Source organism: Epinephelus moara, chromosome 2, assembly GCF_006386435.1.
Source record: "Epinephelus moara isolate mb chromosome 2, YSFRI_EMoa_1.0, whole genome shotgun sequence".
Taxonomy (NCBI): Eukaryota; Metazoa; Chordata; class Actinopteri; order Perciformes; family Serranidae; genus Epinephelus; species Epinephelus moara.
Window position 1 is genome coordinate 32,928,651 of NC_065507.1, and position 21,667 is coordinate 32,950,317.

The 21,667-nt window shown below is 42.1% G+C and overlaps 2 protein-coding genes across 2 annotated transcripts; one reads left to right on the forward strand and one right to left on the reverse strand.

The window, feature by feature from the left end:
- The first annotated feature begins 488 nt into the window (after positions 1–488).
- dhx34 (DEAH (Asp-Glu-Ala-His) box polypeptide 34) lies at positions 489–9,982 on the forward strand. Its single transcript, XM_050061598.1, has 16 exons — positions 489–1,541; positions 2,065–2,376; positions 2,642–2,896; positions 3,002–3,104; positions 3,437–3,654; positions 3,756–3,930; positions 4,276–4,469; positions 4,566–4,667; positions 4,763–5,026; positions 5,517–5,690; positions 5,840–5,945; positions 6,614–6,720; positions 7,954–8,220; positions 8,409–8,600; positions 9,379–9,523; positions 9,681–9,982. The coding sequence occupies exons 1-16, from the start codon at positions 840–842 to the stop codon at positions 9,821–9,823; spliced, it is 3,459 nt and encodes a 1,152-aa protein (XP_049917555.1). The 5' UTR covers positions 489–839; the 3' UTR covers positions 9,824–9,982.
- A 112-nt stretch (positions 9,983–10,094) lies between these two features.
- On the reverse strand, positions 10,095–19,255 carry spred3 (sprouty related EVH1 domain containing 3). The gene is made up of 6 exons (XM_050061622.1): positions 18,998–19,255; positions 17,228–17,393; positions 16,911–17,079; positions 16,748–16,809; positions 16,451–16,609; positions 10,095–15,248 (listed from the first exon to the last, which is right to left on the reverse strand). The coding sequence occupies exons 1-6, from the start codon at positions 19,006–19,008 to the stop codon at positions 14,244–14,246; spliced, it is 1,572 nt and encodes a 523-aa protein (XP_049917579.1). The 5' UTR covers positions 19,009–19,255; the 3' UTR covers positions 10,095–14,243.
- Between the last annotated feature and the right edge of the window lie 2,412 nt (positions 19,256–21,667).

Here is a 21,667-nt window from a genome sequence, read left to right on the forward strand (position 1 = left end):
TGATTTTTGAATTACTTTATGACAACCATATTGGTTATCCTTTGCAACTAATTTAAACTGAGCTCGGATTTGAATTGATTTGTTCACTGTGCAATATTTTCATTTAGTCTTTACTTCAACAGGATGTTTATGGGTATTACAAGATAGATAAATGATGGGGGTGTCAGAAAGAAATGCTCATTCTGGTCCAGATTCAAATTACAATTTATGCTGTTTTTATTTTTGCTTTTCATATGTGTCTCCATTGTTTTCTGTAAAGTGTCATTGAAAGAAGCTTTTATGTGTGGCAAATGTGAGGGGTAAAAAAATACGGTGTGTCATCTGAAAAGGCCAGTCGCTTGAATAAATGTTTTTTAATGCAACATTCTTTCATTTCCACAGTAAAACATTAAAAAACAAACCGATTTAATTCACCCCGGAACAAAGAACAAACGAATATACCCTTGCCCTTTTCCGGAAGATATTTAATAACGGAGCGGATACGGTCCCACCATATTATTGTTCCCCCGGTCTTCGCAGCAGTTGAAGCTTTATTTGCCCAGTTTTTATTCGTTAGTTAATCTTTTCTTACAGTCGTAACATATTATTTTCCAATAATCTCAGATGTAGCAATTTAAAGAAATGTAAAAAACTGATGCTCGGCCTGTCTCAGAAACATGGATTTAAAAAATAGAGTTTAAAATAGATGGGAACTTTTTAGCTAAAATTTAGTCTGTCCAAATTAGAGGCAACATGTTTATCAAACAGCTGCGTGTTTGCAAAGCCGTAAACCTATGGATTTGATTCATTATTAGAGAATAACTTGGTGGTGAAGGCGCGTAGCGTAACTTACAGTAAAAATGGATTCAGACCAGAGGAGAGACAGCCGCAGTTGGGACTGGGACAGCCCGCAGTGCCGAGCCCAGCTGGACGAGGTCTTTTTCCGCCCGCATGACTACATCCAGGCCGGCAGCCCGGAGCACAAAGAGTTTTGGGCTTTCTTTGACCGCTTCCAGAGGTTCAAAACAAAGAGGGACATGTCTGGCTCAGGAGCAAAACAGGACAGAGAAGAGGGTAAAGACAAGAGAAAGACTGGCACTGGAAAGGTAGACCTTGGCCTTCCTAAAGAGTATGATGGTCGTTACCGGATTAATGTATCTGTTTGCACCAGAGATGTCGAGGAGCGCCTCGGGAAGTCAGAGCACAGAGGCAGGCAGAGATCTTCGGGTCCAGGCAGCCAGGAGATCTCAGACTGCCGCCTGGCTCTCCTGCATTTCCTGGACTTCAGCCAGAGGCAGAGTTTTGGAAAGCTGGCCAAGCTTCGCCGGGAGCAAAAGAATCTGCCCATCTTCCAGTATCGGGACAGGATAGTGGAGCTGGTGCGGCGTCACCCTGTGGTTGTGGTGGCAGGGGACACAGGCTGCGGAAAATCCACACAAGTACCTCAGTATCTTCTGTCAGCTGGCTTCAGCCACATAGCCTGCACTCAGCCTCGACGTATTGCCTGTATATCCCTCGCAAAGAGGGTCAGCTTTGAGAGTCTCAATCAGTACGGCTCAAAGGTTTGTCACGGAAGATCAAACACAGCTTCTTACATTTGTTGAAGCACCATATAGCCCATAGATTTTTGTTTTGTATTTGTTGACTTGTCTATGAACATTCAATTAACACACAAGACCTCCAGAAGTAATTAGTCAAAGGCAAATGTACTTGAGGGAGTTTTTCTTAGTGGTAAAAAGTAATTGAATACATTTACTTAAATACTGTGCTGAAGTACTGTTTTGAGGTACTTGCACTTTTCTTGAGTGTATCAATTTTCAGCTACTTTATACTTATACTCTGCTACACTTTAGGGGGAAATATTGTACTTTTTACTTCACTACATGAATTTACCTGCACTTTTCAGATTCAGATTAATAATACAAAATACAAGCAACACATATATTGTATTATTATCAGATTCAATAAGAATCAAATAGATAACGTGCGTATACTAATAGCAAATAAATATTGTTATTTGAAGATTTATTCAAATATATTCTCTTAAATACATTTGAGCTAATGAAATGCTGTCATGTTTTGTAGGTAGGTTACCAGATCCGCTTTGAGACCACCCGGACGCTGGCTACCAAACTGCTGTTCCTGACTGAGGGGCTGCTGCTCCGACAGATCCAACAGGACAGGACGCTGGCTCAGTATCAGGTGCTGATCGTCGACGAGGTCCATGAGCGACATCTTCACTGTGACTTTCTTCTAGGGGTCCTGCGTTCTCTGCTGGCCGACAACCCACACCTGCGTCTCATTCTCATGTCAGCAACAATCAACATCAAGCTTTTCTCTGACTATTTCAATAGCGCTCCTGTGCTGCAGGTGCCAGGCAGGTTGTTTCCTATACAGGTAAGCAGAGGATGGCAGTGATCACAAATGTAAATATACATCTCACTCATCAGAATCAGTTATCTGGGGTTTGATATAGGCATGCTCGAAGACAAATGCACTGGAAGTGTCCAGACCTTTACTTGAGTGGGATACACATTTGAAGCTTTAAATCAAGAAATTATGTTCCAAAAGCAACATTTACAGTTTCTTCAGGGTTTGAGAATTTGTCAGATTTTTTCTCTTAAATTGCATCTAACTTTTTGTCTCTGTTTTCTGTGCTAAGGTGATATACCAGCCCATTCCACCCGAGGAGCAGTCCTCACGTTCAGAGAAAATGGATCCCAGACCATATCTGCGCATCCTGCAGGGCATCGATCAACGCTACCCTCCAGAGGAACGCGGCGACCTGCTCATCTTCCTTAGTGGTGTGGCAGAAATCTCCACCATCCAGGAGGCCTGTCAAATTTATGCCACACATACAAATCGCTGGATTGTCTTACCGCTGCACAGCACCCTCTCACTGGCCCAGCAGGATAAGGCACAGTCAGCTTTGTTTGGATTACAGTGGACATACGATATTTGAATCTGATATGTTAGCTGTGGTTTATTGGTTCTAATTATCTCTCATCATATTATTCATCAGGTGTTTGACATTGCTCCTCCAGGGGTGAGAAAGTGCATCATCTCAACCAATATTGCTGAGACCTCAGTTACAATAGATGGAGTGCGCTTTGTTGTAGACTCAGGTATGAAACTAGTAGTACACTTGTAACTTGGGTCTTTTACCTGGTTAAATAAAGGTTAAATAAAATAAAATAAGAATTAACTAAAATTTGTTTAACTAACCAATGAGCCCATCCTAACAAACCTAATTTTGTGCTGCCAAGCTTTGCTCAAAATCTCTGAATTTTAAATCTAGTGAGGATCCTAAAGGTTCAACAGTAATTAAACCCATCATGCTGGATTTTGGGGGAATACATTTTTTTCTAACTTTAAAGAAATTTAGATAGGATAAAAGGGCAAAGAGGTAGACTAACAACCATATGAATTGATTGTTTTGTACTTTATTCTTTTACAGGGAAGGTAAAGGAAATGAGTTTTGATCCTAAGGCCAAGATGCAACGTCTGCAGGAGTTCTGGATCAGCCGAGCCAGCTCTGAGCAGAGGAAAGGTCGAGCCGGTCGTACAGGTCCAGGAGTGTGTTACCGCCTGTACGCTGAGTCTGACTACGATGCTTTCGCACCTTATCCTGTGCCTGAAATCCACAGAGTTGCTCTGGACTCCCTTATTCTTCAGGTAACAACATCCCATAGAAAGCAGGATATCAATTCTTCCTTTTAATTCTTCAAATTCCATTGTTAAATTCTAGCTTTATTCATGGCGTTTTTTTCCTGCAGATGAAGAGCATGTGTCTTGGAGATCCACTTTCTTTTGTCTTCATTGATCCACCTCCAGCTGCTAGTATCCAGACTGCAGTCACTTATCTGAAAGAGCAGGGGGCGTTAGACAGTCGTGCTGAACTGACCTCCATTGGTAGTTTGCTGGCACAATTGCCAGTGGATGTGGTCATAGGTAAGATTCCCAACACCAGAGTCACATTGTGTATTGTAGTTTTCTTTTTTTGTTTGTCTTCTATGCATTTTTTTTTTTATCTTATCATGTTTTCATGAAGCTGACAGCAGCAAGCAATGTGGTGGTAAATTGTTGGAAAAGTTTAAATAGCATACCAGTAATTTCAGACTTGGTTTCACTTTAAGTAATTATATACAGTATCACATTTAATTTAGCAATGACACACTGGACTTTAAAAGTCACATACACATACAGTATGACCTGGATTTAGGTAAGCGTGTGTGTGTGTGTGTGTGTGTGTGTGTGTGTGTGTGTGTGTGTGTGTGTGTGTGTGTGTTCTTTCAGGGAAGATGCTGGTGCTGGGCTGTTTGTTTAACCTGGTGGAGCCTGTATTGACAGTGGCAGCAGCCCTCAGTGTTCAATCACCTTTCCTGCGCAGCTCACAGCACAACCCAGACTGTGCCACTGCCCGCCAGCCCCTGCACAGCAACCACGGAGACCCCTTTACCTTACTCAACACCTTCAATGCCTGGGTGGAGGTCAGTAATGGAAACATTATTTGACAATGGCGGTTTGATATGAAATGTTTAGACAGATTTGATATATTATGGACTTCGCTGTACATAAAACAACAGGTGAAGGGAGAGAGAGGTGGTGGCTCAAGGAAATGGTGCAGGAGGAGAGGCCTGGAGGAGCAGCGACTATATGAGATGGTCAACCTACGCAGACAGTTCAAGGCACGCTACTGACACACAGAAAAAAATAATACGAAAACACTAGCAAGTTTCTGATGTGACACCACTGCTTGACGTGAGCTTTCTCTCTCTAACAGGACTTGCTGAGGAGCCACGGCCTACTGGAATCAGAGAGTAGCGCTCCCTCTAGTGGTGACCGCGAGAAGCGTAGGGAGAGGCTTACAGAGAGGAGGAAGCTGCATCAGCTGAAGAGAGATCATGAGCAGCAGGAGAGCAGCAGACGTAAAGTCCTGAGGCTGAATGAAGGGCAGGATGGAGAATTCTCCTCAGGATCAGACACAGAGGGAGTCAGTAGAGACAAGAGGGACAAGGGGGGATCAGGACAGAACATGGACATACAGGTGAGCTCAGAGTACAGTGTAACATGGAAAAAGGTTGCCACTAGCAGCCGTAAACCTCAACACCAACTTTTAACACTCAACTTGAAATCCTGTGTGTTTTTGTGCTATTTTGTGGTACACTTATGATTCACTAACCAGAATTAAATAAAAACGTAATTGATTTGCTTCTTATTTTGACAATCTTTAAAAGTTGCAGCTTCAAAGTTTCAGTAAATTGAAGCAGGTTCTGCTTTGTGGGTCATGTTTTTGTCAGATTTTCCCAGTTAGCTTAAACAATTTGCAGAAAGATGTAGAGGGAAGTTTTGTGGGTCCTGGCAACAACAAACTGATAGAACTGACAGGATGTTATCTTTGTATAATAGGAAAAAGGCCAGCACATATGGTTTCAGGGCTGGTCATCTTTACAGAGATGTTTGCGTCTTTTTGTGTATGTTTAAGGCAGTTACACACTGAGTGATCTCTCTGTGTGGTGCTGTTCGGTCTGTAACAGGAGGTGAAGTTCAAGTTGCGTCACAATGTGTCAGAGCTGCAGGACGCAGCCAACGTCAGCCAGGACATGTCCTCCCGGCAGCAGGCTTTGCTCAAGCTGCTGCTTTGCCGAGGCCTCTTCCCCCAGCTGGCAGTGCCTGATGAACACAACTCCAACCGCAAGGACTCAGACCAGGTCAGGCCTCCTGCTGCACCCAAACCAGCTTTTAAGTTTTAATAATAATAATGAAGGGGTGGAACTTGTGTCAGTAAACCAAGTTTTTCACTAGTGATTGAAAGAATGATTAAGGTTGAACTTCCACTTTGTGATTTAACATTGTTTAGGTGTTTCATACAAGGAATAAGCAGGGAGTGGTGATCCACCCAACCAGTGTGTTTGCCAGCGACCCAGAGGTGCTACAAGTGCCGGAGGAAGACACCAGAGAAATGGGTAAACCTCTGGAGTGCTGTGAAAGCCACAACTTTAAAAGAGTAAACAGTCAAGATAAGACAAAAACAATGAGGCTTATTTCCCATGGGAAAAGAAATTGGACAGCAATGACAACAGCCTGTGCATTACAAGAGATGCACATATGTACATGCAGCAAGTACATGACATGAAATTCACTATTAGTTTGTACAAAACACGCCTTTAAATTACTTTTGGAGGGAAACCTCTCTTATTAGATACACCTTTACAAGACATTTAAGCATACCAACAATTCATAATTGATTTTTAAAGCATTTTAAACGCTGCCTGAATTATTAATTAGCTGCTAACCAAAAATGTGTCTTTCTGGAAGTTACTTTAAAATCTAGAAAAGACAGCATCTGTTATTTATGATGACGTTTCTTAATTTTTTTCTTGGTGTTGCAAAGAAAATATTTCTACCTGCTTGTTCTGCACTTAAAGAACCCAGACACCATTTTTCTCAGCAGTGGTCTCATTTGTTTGTAGTAAATCAAATACTACGGGAAGTATTGCACTCCAGAATGATACATGTATCTATGCCTGGCCTCTTGATCCACAGATGAAGTCTTTTCGTCCTCATATGTTTCTTCCTTTCACTCTTGCATGTCTCTCATCATGTCTCATTTGTCTCCATTTCCTGCCTGCAGGGCCTGATAGGAGGGACAGCAGCAAACACCAGCTGCTAGCCTTTGTCACTCTGTTGGAGACCAACAAGCCATATTTGTCCAACTGTGTGAGGGTTCCAGCACTGCAAGTTAGTACCAGATGTGGGATGTTCCTGTTCCCACCACAAACTGCTAAATGTTTTGTTTTTCTTAATCCTCTTGGAATTACCCTGATTTAGTTCTGTATTATGTTAAAGTCAAATGACATAGTGAAGGTAAATCTATGTGATCCAGATTTTGGCTTGATGTGATTCCTAAATTGTTCAAGGATTAGGACAAAGAGTCATATGGTGTGATCCATTATCAGTTTGTTTGTTCTGGTATTGCAATATCATAGATCCATCTACGCCAGGTAACACTGTCATAAATTACTCACTTGGGTTGCCTTGAATTTTTAAAGAAAGCTTTGCTTTTCTCGCATGCTTCCTTAATGAACAAAGAACCCAAAGTCGGCAAATATTCCTAGTGAATTGAAGTCTTGAGTTTAACAACAGCAAAACTATATCAAAACATCTGTTTAGAAGCTCGCACACAACACAGTATAATCCAAGTCTCATCTATCCAATTGTATGCTGAGCACTTCCCAAACACATGCATTCTTGCTTAAAAAAAAAAAAGTACTGTTTATAACACTTGCACATAAACAGTCTCAAGCACAGACGAGTAGCCCACATTAAAAACTCAGTGGAATGCATGAGCAGATTTCAAACACTGCACTACTGTGCACCACTTGTACGCAAAAGTGTTTTAAATGCTAACGTTTTAGTGAAAATGGATGTTTTGGAAGTACTAAGAATATGGCTGGATAAATGAGATTTGGATAACACTGCACAAGTTGTGTAAGAGTTTGTAAACAGAGGCTTTGATATAGTTTTACTTGTGTTAAACGCAGAAGTCCCTTACTTGAATTCATCAAGATTGTTTGCTATTTATTAATTCTCTGCTCACCATGGAGGCATGCAAGAAAAACAATTTTCTTAGCAAATTCAATCTAACACGGTATTCCTTTAATAAAACATGTATATAAAATGTAAAATCTATAATGTGTCACCCCACCAACTGTATAATATACTGTACCATCATTATTGTGGGCAATATGCAGTATGTTTGTTGTACCATGATCTATTCTATTCCATATTGCCCAGCTCTGGTCCATTTATGCATCATGTAGTAGTATTAAAAGTCCTGTGTGTAGGGTTTAGGGGGATGTATATTTTCAGAAATGGAATATAATATTTATAACTATGTTTTCATTAGTGTATGATCACCTGAAACTAAGAATCAGACCTTTAATGCTCTGTTTGTCTACGAATGCTCTATAGGCTCTGCTGCTGGTTGCAAATTCCATTGACAGTAATGCTGACTGTACGCGTCTGGTGGTGGACGGCTGGCTGGAGCTGGAGCTGAGGGAGCCGGAGGAGGCCCTGAAGGTGCTGTCCACAGCTCTTACCCTCAGGGCTGAATGGGAGCGCCTCCTGTTGGCCCAGCTGGGACAGAGCACAGTCAAGGGAGCAGCAGTCCAGGGAGTGTCCCGCAAAACCATGGAGAAGCTGAGCGAAGGCCTGGTCCGCTTTCTGCTCTACACTGAGGTACTGATGCAGCGCTGACCTGGTTGTTACAGTATAACGCAACCCAAAAACAATATATAGCTCATACACATACTCTTGATGCAAATAATTACTAGTGACTCAGTGACTTAGAAGTTCATTTGCATTTTACAGTCTCATTTAATATCCTCTTTCTGTACTTTCTGTGTGCTTCTTACCTTCCCTCCCAGGTCAGTTACAGCCTACGGCGACTCACAGCTTTCCAGACCCAGAACCTGTACATCGGCCCTCAGTCTGAGTCTGAGCTGTCTCATACCCAAGCTCCATTTGTAAACTCACTGTTTCCAGGAGTCGAGGTCAAGCCGGACCCGATTAAGGGAGGCCTGCGTGTCACCAACTTCTTCAACTACAACTGTTTGGCTGTGAGTCTGTCTGAAACAGTGGAAATCTAGACAAGCATTCAAGAGCTTTTCCCATAATTCTGTGGAAAATTGTGTATTTGTAAAGGTCACTTCAGGTGAACTGTACATAAAAATGAATTGTCATTATTTTATTTGCATTGCTGAATTTTAAGCCACCCCTACAATCAATTAAAAACCAGCAATTCCATATCTTTCAAGCTTATGTGATGCTAGTGAGAACTTGCAATTTCCTCCATATTTACTCTATGTCAGATTCTATGGTTGTATCCATGTAGGAGGCACTTAATTGTTTTCAGGGATCCAGGTGCTGTCACACACAACATAGAGAGCATTTGTCAACTTTTGTATTGTTCCTTCCCACATTATTGATATTGTGACATTGTTTGTCATCTCATCGCAGAAACCATCAGAGTGGTATTTCTTTATATAATTTATATATAAGTCTAAAAGTGTTGAAAAGGGGGTGGGCTAAATGTAACTTAGGTTACAGCTTGACGTAACCTCAACAACTGAGTGCTCCGACAGAGCAGCTGGAAAACAGCTGTACTGTGGTAATGTGTGATTGTAAAACTAAAAACAGAGGAGTTTAATTCCCTAACAAGATTATTTTTATAAAAGGTAAATAACAAAATAATGGCTAGCTAGTTCGAGCTGTCTCTTAAATTTCATGCCTCCAAAAGATGTTTTTTTCCCTTGAATTATTCACCTTCCTTTGTTAAACACATCTTACTTAAAATAACCTGATCCAATCCTTGTGTTTCCACTGCATGATTAACAGGACTCAAAGGATCTCTACAGTGAGTGTTTACGCACTTTCTGGAGCTGTCCTAACTGTGACCTCTACATGCCTCTGACTCCACTTGAACGCATGCAGCATGAGGCCTCCTGCAGGCCAGCAGGAGAACAGCAGCAGCCAGAGGAAGGTCAGGAATTTCTCTTGTTGATATTTATTGTGATGCATCTGTTGGTATTTGATCACTTGAACTCATGCACCAGATGACATATGCAGAAGCTGACTTGACTCATATTAAGAGATGAATAATTTGAGACTAACTGTGGAGTATGTTTTGTGGTTTTCAGAGCCAGAAGGTGGAAAGGCAAGCTCATCCTCAGTGTCCAGTCTCACCAGAGTTTATCACTGTGATGTCTGTGATGAAGACCTGACCCTCACCTCCACTGAGATCCTCAAACACAAAAGACAGCACATGTGTTCTGCTAAGTAACTGATCACAGCATCTAAAGGATGCTACTGTAATTACACCTTGTGCCTGTTCTGTTGAGGGCAGACTTAAGTTTAGAGAATTGAGTTATTACATTTGTGTCACTGTTCTTCATCCCTTTTGTACTTGAGGAACTTTATTAAAGTGCTTCCCTAATGGTCACTGGATGTATTTGCTTTAGCCCTCTGCATAGTTGTGTTTCAATAGGAGATATCCACATTTGTAAAAATCTACTTATTTGTTCCAACATCTAAACATGTTCAAAGGCTTGAAACAAATGAACACATTCATAGTTGTTTTTCTTTTTCTTTTTTTTTCAAATTCCTTTGAAAGCATTGTGGAATAATTATCGAATACAACTTTCATACAGTGTTTTGGAAAAGGCACAGTGAGTTAATGACATGCAGACGTGAGAGAGAAGTAGACACTGATTTAAAATATAGAGTGAGGGTTTAATAATGATACAAACCCACGATATGTAACACCTCAAAGCAGCACATTGGCACAAAGTCAGAAGTAAGACAGCACGGAAGATAAAAACCTGTCTCAAAAAAATAAAGAATCAGAATAAATATCTCAATAAATAAATAAACAGGTAATATCTCATTAATTACTTTGAAACTAATAAATACGTACATTTGAAAATATGCACATTGGCAGAAATCAATAACCCAAAAAGTAAATAGTACTTAACACAGAGTTACTTAGAAATCATAAGTTATTGATTACTCAAATCAAAAGGCACATTTATTAAGATGTAAGAATGGGGCCTGCAATAGTGATCGCATGACTGTCAGTACTGTACTCTAACACCATTTCTGGACCAGAAGTAGCAAACTGTGTGCAATGGCTTTACTAGTTCTGTATATCTGCACCATCAAGTGAACGTGTGTGTCTGTGTGCACGTCTATGCATTGCAGATTTGTGGGGATTGTGTGTGTGCAGGACGAAGGGTTAATTTAGGATCAGGGAATGGCAGTCTAGTGACCGACTGAGTTTGTGTTTCCTGCTATTGTGACAGCATGTCTTTTTTTTTTTATTTAAGTGGACCAACACTGTTGGCAGGCTGGCCTAGTAGTGAAGATGAGCGTCCCATAACCGAGAGGTCAGGAGTCGTGTTCATCAGCAGTTGTATCCCCCGACTCTGAACCCTAAGTACTGCCTGTTCACTCACTTTAAGTCACTTTGGATAAAAGTTCTTGGCTAAACCTAAAATGTAAATAATCTGGTGAAGCTTCTGAAAGGTTCATTCTAACATAATTCAAGGTCTACCAGGTGGTTTCCTTATACAGAGCATATTGTATGTATTCCCGGTGAAAATCCCCCCACAGATTCTCTTACACTGTTAGTATATCATAATTCTGTGCTGCTCAGTGCATTTCATGTGTTATTTTAAGATTATATGCTGTAATTTGTTTTCCAGTGTTCCCATTTTCATTCAACCTGTATAATCAACATTTACCTTGCTTACAGATTTCTTAATTTTTTTTTTGAAAATCTTGAGCTTGTTGCATTCGGTAGTTGGTTCTTCATGTCAGTTAAAAGACCAATAACTAAAGATACAGGGATGTAAGAGCCTTAGTTTTTTTTGGTCAACAAAAAAAAAAAGTGATCTCGCTAATCATGTGGCTGCATTGCATTTTGGTCAAGAGGCAAATTTCTGCGGAGTAACTTATTTCTGTGCCCCTTCTATAATATACCTTGCATGATTGTTAAACTCCGGTGTGGAGAGGCTGAATAAAGGGGCCTTGCTCTTTGATTCATTGAATATGTTGACATATCAAAGGTCTAGTGTGTAGAATTTAGTGGCATCTAGTGGTCCGGTTGGAGACTGCAACCATCTGAAACTTCTCCCATGTGCCAAGTGAGAGCTACAGTGGCCGAAGTGAAAACGTGAATGACCCTGTCTCAAGCCAGTGTTTGATTTGGCCCTTTCGGGCTACTGTAGAAACAACATGGCAAACTCCGTGGAAGAGGACCAAGCGGCAACCTCAAGGGCTCAAAATTGAAACCCCCGTGGAGGTGCCACAAATTGCAGTTCTATAAATGGCCACTTGAGTCTGGCTCCAGAAGCCAGTCAATCCCCATACACCCCCATTTTAAAATGCCCAAATTTACAGCAGAAATAAAAATTAATAATGTTTACAGCCTGGAATGAAAAACAGTTTTGGTTTCTGTAGCTAATTTCCCTCTTCATGACAACTGTACAGGGGGTAAAATTTTAAATAACTCACTCGTTTACATTTTATTAAGGCTTACAGTTACGCATAACTAAGGGCTGGCCACTCTGAGTGACAGACAGTGTCCTCAGCTTCTCAGTCAGATTCACCCCTCATTCCCCCACAGCTCCAGCCTCTCATCCAGATATGGTTACTTCTGTAGCTATGTCCACTATTTTACACAGTCTATGACGAGGACCCGCTCTGTATGTAGATACAAACAGTTTATTCTGAGGTACTGGAAACGCAACGACTCCTAGTTTCAGGCAATCAAACTAATTAAAACCTAGTTGTAAATATTATATTTAATTTCTGCCAATATATCCCCCTAAATCCTACACACTGGACCTTAAAGATTTTTGAAAAACCATTCTGTTAACAAAATCTTTTGGAGCTGTGATAGTAATAGCTTTTACTCTACCCTTGGCCAGTTATTCACTGAAAGTAGAAAAATATACGACCAATCAGCAAAATAGATGCAGTAATGCAAGGTACATCACCAGACGCATTTTTAAAAAATGTCTTGTGGTGAATTTATCTTTAAGCCCAGTTTACAAAAGCCGTCCTCACACATGATTTAGCTTCCTCAGCACCTTGAATGGGATAAAAACTTGAGGGATTGTTTGACTCTGCCACACCACCTCATGGATTGCTAAGAGGCAGCGGGAAAGCTTGAATAGGGTTAGGACAGGACTTAAAATAGCAGCTTTTTGACTTCATACTTAAAGCAACATTCAGCAAACATATCTGCCACTGTGCCCAAACAAAGATCTACCGCCGTTCATATTTTTCAAGTTAACGCCTCTCTTTTCTTGTCACAGGGTCAACAGTCTACAGCACGCACGTTTAAATGTCACACCTGTGAGCTACGTGCTGCTGCTCAAAGACAAGTTTGTGTTCCTATTTATCATTTCTGCTTGATATCGAACACAATAACACTCAATTCGAACACTTTTTGATTTAGTTTTTCCTAACGTGAATGACTGGTACAAAAATACTCTTTCAATACATTGTTCATTGCACTTAACTTTTTTTTCTTTTTTTTTGGTGGCATCTCATTCAAAGGCCTAGACACATCTACAGATTGGTAAGCGTGGGGTCCTGTTTTGTTTATCTTTGGGGTTGGGACTGTACGGTCGTTGTGTACATTAGGTAGAATAGACTCGCTCAGAGGCCTCAGTTGTAAGCACCTTGACTGATTCAACAAGTACAGTGGTGGGATGTGATGTCGTCTATGATTAATATTGAAAATACATGGATTGAAAGATGAAAAAATATGTGTAAGTGAGGGTGTATAATGGTCGACACACATTCTTGATTTACTTTTTTTTTTTTTTAGAAAACAAAAATAACCTTGTGTTTGGTTACAAAGGACCATAATGAATCACATTATGACTTTTAAGTCTTTGTGGTTGTCATTGCAACTTCCCTTAACATTAATTGTCCCTTTGCATTTGATAACCTTTCTTCCACTGTGGTCTACTACTTTAACCAAAAGACAACACTAGTGGTCTCAGATGCTCATACTTTCTTGAAGACTGCACTCACTCATGCTCACTCTCTCCCCTTCCTCTTTTTCATTTCTTAACCAGGGCTGAGTAACATCTGAGGTAAAAATTAGAGGTAAAGGGTGACATCTGCTCATCTGACTGATAAACAGGGCAACATGAAACGAATAACTTCCTCAAGATCTCATGTTTGTGAATACGTGATAGTGTGTGCCACTGGGGGATTCGGTCAATATGTTTTACATTTAGTAAAATATACCAATTAAAATTATAACAATCATATATATAAACATCTTTAGTTTTTTGTGTTTTTCTCTCTAAATAAAAAAACAGACATTTGAAACAGTGTACACATCATCGTTGCCTCTGCCACTCTCTTCTTGTGATATAGTCTCTGACTGCTAATTCTAGATCAGCCAACCCTCAGTAAATCCACTATGAAGGCTCCAGATGACTCCCACAGAGCCTGGTCTGAGTGTAGTGCACCCTCAGCAGGCAAGGACCAGTGAGGAAGGCCCCGGGTTGAAAAGAGACAGAGCGGAATGCAGTGGAAGGCCGTGGGGTTTTGGAGGGCCACGTCGGAGGTCTGGGTCTACTGAGAGCACTGTTCCACCTGCTAACTCCATCTCTTGCTCTCTCCTCTCAACATCCAAACCTCCTTGGTCCGGGGAACCCCTCCCACCCCCTAGCCTGGCCTCATCGGACTGCCTTGTGCTTTCCCCCACAGCAGCCACACCTCTCTCCACACCGCAGGCAGGCGCGCAAAGGCAGGTAGCAGCACATGCAGGGCACGAAGAGCGACAGGGCCAGGAGGGCCAACCAGCGGGCACAGCAAAGGGGGTGCGGGTGGCCCCCCATCGAGTCATCACATGAGCAAGGCTCCCAGAACTCTCCCTCAGAGTCCGACATGCAGTGGTAGAGCAGACTTTCTGCACACCACACACAGGTCCACTGGCGCAGGCAGTGCAGGGCCGGGTCAGGGGCATCTCTGCAGCGGCCCCGCCCATTTTCTGAAGCGCTGAAAACAGAGCGGCAGTACACACAACGTGATGAGCATGACGATGAAGCCTGAGGACATGGGCTGTCGTCGTCGGGGGAGATTACCCCAGGGTCGCCGCCGCTGCTGGCCCCTCCTCCTCTCTTACGAGTCCGCGACCGGGGCGTGGCCAATGAGGTGTGGATGCAGCAGGGAGAGGGCGAGCCTTTGCCTGTCTCCTGGGGTGAGCCGGCACCTGAGGACACGCCTGACACAGCGTTGGGCATGGACATACAGGTGGGTGACGATGAGGATAACCGCTGGGCAGCTTTACTGTCCAAGCTCACTGTCACGTCGCAGCCTGCCGTCCCCACCCCTGCCAGCTCTTTCTCAAAGCGTACCACGCACAGCTCTGACTTGTCCTGCAGACTCCCCCCACCACCGACAACCACACCCCCAGTCAGCCCCCCAACCATAGTCCTGGTGGCCCCTGCCCTTCGATAGTCCTCATAACCTCGAGAACCCCACAGGTCTTTGCAAGGGTCCACACTGCGCAGGTCTCCCTCCTCGAGCAGAGAAATGGTGGGTGAGAGGGGGGACAGAGGAGATGAGGCTGGGGGACCCACAGGAGGAGTAGGTGGAGCAGGAGGTGGGGGTGGGGGCGCTGGCGGATTCAACACAGCCGTCATTTGTGAGAGCTGGTGCTGTCCCGGCCTGGTGTGGATCTGTGGAGAAGGTATAGAATTACAGAGTGAGTCAGGAACAGTGTGTACTGGGGCAGCAGTTACAGAAGGTTTTCATCTCTAGGATATCTCAAATAGAAGCACAAATGATTAAGAACTCCAATTTAATTAAGATTTCATACTTTTGGATGTCAGCGGGTCATTTTGATTTTACTTTTACTTCATAAAGAATCAATAAATGTATGTAGAAGTAGACTTATGAGTGGAGACAGAGGGGCAAATTCAGCCAGTCAACCTTCCCTGTTTTCTTTTTGTTTGTTTTTGTATTGCTCTAACTTAGAATAACACAAACACCCAAGGAGGTTCCCACATCCCACTTTAAAGGTCCAGTGTGTGGGATTTAGGGGAATGTATTTGCAGAAATGCAATATAACACAATAAATATGTTTTTTCTAGTGTATAATCACCTGAAAATAAGAAGTTTTGTTCTTTTTCATACACTGCCATGTCACTTTTCTACAGTGGCCCTGAACAGACAAACCAAACACTGGCTCTAGATGGGGCCGTTCATGTTTTTGCATTGGCCACCATAGTTAGCAGCCCCTCCGCAATGAGCTACATCAGAAAAACACTGATTTTTTTTTTTTTTTTTTAAACATGAAACTGTTTTATTTAGTGTTTTTAGCAGCTTTAATTGCCGGGTCCTTTTTCTTTTTTTTGGAAAGGAAGAGACCTCTGCAGATAATTTGGCCCCAAGTAAAAACCTCCTGAATGTCTGGGTCTTAAGTTATCAGAGAAAAACAGTGAGCACATATTTGCTGGTGCTGGGTTAGTGGCCCATCTCCAGTGTGCCAAACAGTGTGGTAGACAGGTTGATTTTTAAGGCAAAAATGGTTTAGTCAGTGTTTTTTACCAACTTCAGCCACCTGGTCCATTATTTTGGAGAGGAAGAGACCTCTGCCGATAATTCAGCTCCTGGAAAAAAACCACCTGAACAATAAACACTAAAGGAATTTTAACCAGAAAAAGTTTCATCTGGTTGCAATTTGCAATCTTTACCACTAGATGCCACGAAATCCCCCTAAATCTTACACACTGTTCCTCTTAGAACTTTTTTTTTTGGAGCTCACAAGAGTGATGAGAAAACGTTCACAGAAATCAACTGAAAATCAAATCAACATGTGTCTGTTTCTTTGAGCATCTTGTCACTAATACTGGAGTTGGAGCAGAGTGTGTTGTGTTACCTGAGCAGGTGTCTGAGTGGTGACAGCATGGCTGGATCCAAAACTAAACTCCTCTGGCCGCACAAAACAGGTAGACGAAGACTCGCTCGTCACTATGGTGATGGGTTTGGGAAGCATCTCCTTTCTGCTGTTGGATGACGACTCACTTCCTGTATGGGACTGGCAGAGGCTACATGTCATCCCACAAGTCAAAAACAGCGATAACTGAAATGGGGCTCCTTGGCAGAGCAAACGAGAATTGTTTCAACGAACTGTTGAAGAACAATTGATCAACCGACAAACTGCTCAGATACTCACAGCTTGTCCATCATCCTCTGTGTCAGCCTCTTCTGGTGTGGAGGACGAGGGAGAGTCAGAGCCTTGATGACATGAATAGAGAGGATTTAGGTGTTGCTAGATGCTAGAGGCCAATGGGAACACAACTAATGAAGGACTTCATATGTGACTTGTGTATCTCTACCTCTGTCAAGCTTGTCTATGACAGTCTGCAGCCCTTTCTCAAAGGAGATGGCATCGGCAGGACTCTGGAACGTAAGGCCAAACTTTCGATCTTCTACTCGCCAGTGATGAAAGATGGGGTTCACCTTGTTGTACACTAACCCCCTTTGCACAGCACACTCCAACACCGGCTACAGACACAAATCCCAGCAACATGACAAGTTAGTTCAGCAGCCAAGATGTTTCTTCAAATCATGCCCTCACATATTATGAGCCTACAGTCTTTAGGTGGTGTTGAGGAGCAACGTGGCACCAAAGACAGCACACGCACACACTCACTGCTCGATCTCGCAGCCGCTCTCCATGTATGATGTATTCTCTCCGCCCCCTGCTGTCATGACTCCGCCCTTTACATATGACCACATGACTGAGGCCGCCACCTCCAAGGGGCACCCAACCGCCACTGGAGTCATCACGTGTCATCACCACTGCACGAACACGCACACTGTCAGGGAAGTCAAGAGAGTGAGCAGAGGCCCAGGCTGATTAAACATCACACACACTGACACACACGCATACACAGACAATACCGCAAACAAAAAATGCAGGACTAATTTCAGTGTGAGGCAACTGTTTTCAGCTCTACTGAACTATGATAGCATGATGAAATGCACACAAAGAAGGCACAATTGACAGGTGGCCTATATGAATACTGACGTTGCAACATGACAGCTCAAAGGCGTATCTTACAGTAATAGTCAGGGCAGGTTTTTACTAATCTATGATCACGTGATTGAGGTAAATTGATTTTAATTAGCATGTGATGATGGTAAACACGTGAAAAATCACTAAATATTTGGACATGTCTCGTTATTTAAACATTTCTGCTGCTCAGGAGCATTTGAGAATGAAACTGAGTGACCGATATGCGCTGAGAATAAAGGAACTGGTGCAAATGGACAGAAAGAAAGCCAGCGTTAAGGAGGAGAGAAATGGCCAAACGGGAGGAGGGAGGAAGAATGAGTGTTTCCCAGATAGATGTATCAATGAACGCACCCATTCGCCATCAGAGGCCCCGGCATTCTTGCAAAAAATAAGCTCTGCCCTCGCCAATCGGCTGAATAATTCAGCACCGCAGCTCGACATGTGCATGTAATGCATGCACAGCCGCTGTTATTTTCAAAACACACAAAATTTTAAGTGTTGCAATTATTTTCCCAGACGCTCCTTTTCTCAATTCCGCCCCTGCTGCACGCACTCATTAGCACACCCCGATATTATGTTATATTTTTTTATGAATGGGATGGAGCGAGACTGGCTTCGACACCGCGCCGCGCGTTAGATATTTCGCCGTTAAAATGTATAAGGCCTAAATACAATGCAATCGCGTGTGATAAAGGGAAGGAAAAAGGAACGAGTGGGTGAGAGGGTGGAGAGGAAACGAGAGATGGGGGGAGGGGGGCGATTAGAAAAGGGAAGGAGGAGAGGAGGGGTGAGGATGAGGGAGAGCGAGCGAGCGAGAGAAAAAAAAATCACATTTCATTCATAAAGTTTGGCTTTAAAAAATCATAATGAAACCCCGAGACACGTTGATAAAAATCACAACGCCTCCATCCCTCCCTCGTTTTACTGTAGCCATGTCTTGAATGACGCGATGCTGGCCCCAAACTCGCCGTATTTCGCCTTTTTTTCCACCATACATCTTACACATTGGCTGATTTCGTGACTGTTTTTACCAATCGCTAACCACGCATTTAGTTCCGAATTGTTGCAGAGCTTCTTAATATGTTTTTATTATTATCATATTTAAATTTTGTGCGTGTAGGTTGTATGCCAGTCGTCTAAAAGCACACGTCCACATGTAGGTGGCTTAATATTTATCACATATTGGCATGGATATATCGGAAATGGGGTGTATGCTGTTGATTCAAGACTACGTAATGGTGTTTTTATTCTCGGCAGCCTGCTAAATTGTAGAGCACCGATTGTGATAATAGTGCATGATGCTGGATTGGTGTAACATTGATGGCGGTGGCGTTCTCTCTATCCGTTTTGGTGGATGACTGAATATATATGTGCAATGTTAAAAATGAAAATGTAAGGACTTACTCGCCCTCCATGGCTCGGTGTTGCCCGCCGCTTGCAGCAGCCCACCCCAGGGTCTCCTCTCTCTCTCTTTTTATCCTCCTTTCAGGAAACACTCACAGGCTCACTCACATTCTCTCTCTGTATCTGCTCTCATTTTCCTAATCTTTTTATCTCTTTCTCTCTCTCTTCCTCTCGCTCTCTCTCTCCACCTTGATGTCGTTTCGGTGTATCAGGATAGGCTTGAGGTTGCAGCAGCCATTTTCCGCTGGCAGCATCCTCCCTCTCTCTCCCTCCCTCCCTCCCTCTCTCTCTCTCTCTCTCTCCCTATCTCTCTCTCTCCCTCTCCAAATCACTCCCTCGCTTCTTTCCTTTCTCACTCTACCTGCCCTGTGCCAACACATCCGCACTAATCATTGACAGTATCGTGGCTTTAGGTGGGCTATAGGGTTTGGTAGTGTAACCATGTGATTTGAAATGACTGAAATTGAGCACTGAGGTGCTGATACATGCAGTGACGTGGGTGGTATAAATGAAAAGCTGGTAAACCATCAATGACCCCCGGTTGATCCCCTGATTATCACGGGGCAAACAAATTCAGAGCAAACATAACATATAGGTAAAATAAAACTGGATTGGCCCTTCTTTGCATCTTTGTTCGGCATTTGTGTTTTAAAATTAGATAAGTATAACGTTGTTGTGTTTTTATTGAATTATTGGCTGTGTATGTTATGTAGTTGTAAATAATAAGCAGGAAAATAACACAAGTGTCTTATAGGATCATAGCATCGGTGCTGGCAGCGACAACAGTTTCAGCACCATGGACAGCGACACCTCTTTTAACACACTTGTAAGACACAGCTGTTTCGTCGTTTGATTTGGGGCTTGTGGTCATTGGTGAAATCACATATTTGAACAAAACTGGGTCTGCAGCACTCTAGACGACTGAACAGACCTATAAACTTATTTTATGTTGCTCTGAGGTTAATAAATTGTGATAAATAATTAAATAGATAATCGATGACTCTGATATTGCATTGCTGTCGCGATATTGTAATGCTGTTAAGTGCTCCATGACTTGTCAGTAAACATTAGACTAGCTACTTTAATTTCAAGGAATACACACATTTGTAGCGGGAATTCATTGTTAATGTAAACAGAGGCTTGTAGGCAATAACTATACAGCACAAAATGTTAGTCTATGGCGTGCAGTGGGTTAAAAGGTAGATAGGGCCATTCCTGTTTTTGCATCTGCAACAGCAGTTAGCAGCCCCTCTACGCAATGAGCAGCGTCGGAAAAACACTGATTTTTCACATTAAACTGCTTTATTCAGTGTTTTTACCATCTTAAATCAGCGGTCCATTTGTTTTGGAGAGGAAGAGACATCTGCGGATAATTCGGCTCCCAGAAAAAAATCACCTGAACATCTGGATCTTAAGTTATCATAGAAAAAAGGGGGGTACACATTAGCACATTAGCTGTACTAGCAGCCTGTCTGCAACAAGCCGTACATCATTTGAGAAACTTTGATTTGTAATATTAAATTGTTTTATTTGGTGTTTTTATGAGTTTAAATCACCTGGTCTAGAGGAAGAGACTTCCGTGAATAATTTGGCTCCTGGTAAAAACATACTGAACTACTACTACTACTACTATGAACACTGAAATAATTCTAACTAGGAGTTCACACTTGGCACATTAGAGAAGTTTCAGCTGGTTGCAATCGGCAGTCCTCTCCACTAGATGCCACTAAATCCTACACACTGTTCCTTTAAAGGCAAATCAAATGACACACACTGGCCAATAACAACACATTTATTACAAAAGCAAATGAGCACAATTAAATAAAAATGTTGGTAACACTTTCTATGAAGACCACATCTAGTGTGTTATGAGGGCATTCATTATAAATTATAATGCATTCGTAATGCTTAATAACCAAACTTGTAAACAGGTATAATGCTCTCTGATGCACTACATATACAGTCATTAAACGTTATAGCTCAGACTCGTTATGAATTCTAATTTCAAGATTCATATAGGTGTTCTTCACTAGTTCTAGAGTTTGATTGATGGGGCTTATAACACATTATGACTACTTATACTCACTTATACACACCTCAACAATCAAGTGTAGTAAGGACTCATTATGTGCTATAATAGTCCATGCAGTATCATACAATATCATTGTATGCATTAAGTCAAGTGAAATACATGATGCATCTATAATAATGCATGCTTCATCATAACTCAAAAAATAGCATCACAACAGCTCTATTTTAGTTATCTTGGTGTCTTTGGTTTTCCATCTTATGACCCCGTGTGCTGACGATGTTTTGATGTATCATATGTTTCCACAGTCATGTGACAGGGGTCAGCTAGATATGTCTCTGGACTGTTTTGGTAATTATACAGAAGTACTAAAAAAACATCCAGAAGTGATGCAGCCACCCACATCCTTTCAATTATCGTAACTTTTTTCAAGGAATCAATACCAAATGCGTATCTAAGTATTGATACTGTCCATTCCTACTACGTACTGCTAAAACTCCAGATCCAGGTCTATAAGCTGCTCCATGTCTTCCTGAAGTCTAGACCCTGGGAAGGTGACAATTTTAACAGAAAAAAATTGCTTATGTGGATGAACAATATAGTACACTTTTGCTTTATTCAACCCTGTTGTTTATGTTGTT

What these genes read in the sequence shown, in the direction of transcription:
- spred3 (XM_050061622.1), bottom strand. An exon ending in CATAGACAAGCTTGACAGAG is followed by an intron (nt 16,810 to 16,910) that starts GTAGAGATACAC and finishes CATGTCATCAAG; the next exon opens with GCTCTGACTCTCCCTCGTCC. An exon ending in CAGAGGATGATGGACAAGCT is followed by an intron (nt 16,610 to 16,747) that starts GTGAGTATCTGA and finishes AGCCTCTGCCAG; the next exon opens with TCCCATACAGGAAGTGAGTC.
- dhx34 (XM_050061598.1), top strand. Translation starts at nt 840, where the DNA reads ATGGATTCAGACCAGAGGAGAGACAGCCGCAGTTGGGACTGGGACAGC. An exon ending in TGGACTCCCTTATTCTTCAG is followed by an intron (nt 3,655 to 3,755) that starts GTAACAACATCC and finishes TTTTTCCTGCAG; the next exon opens with ATGAAGAGCATGTGTCTTGG. An exon ending in GGAAGACACCAGAGAAATGG is followed by an intron (nt 5,946 to 6,613) that starts GTAAACCTCTGG and finishes TCCTGCCTGCAG; the next exon opens with GGCCTGATAGGAGGGACAGC.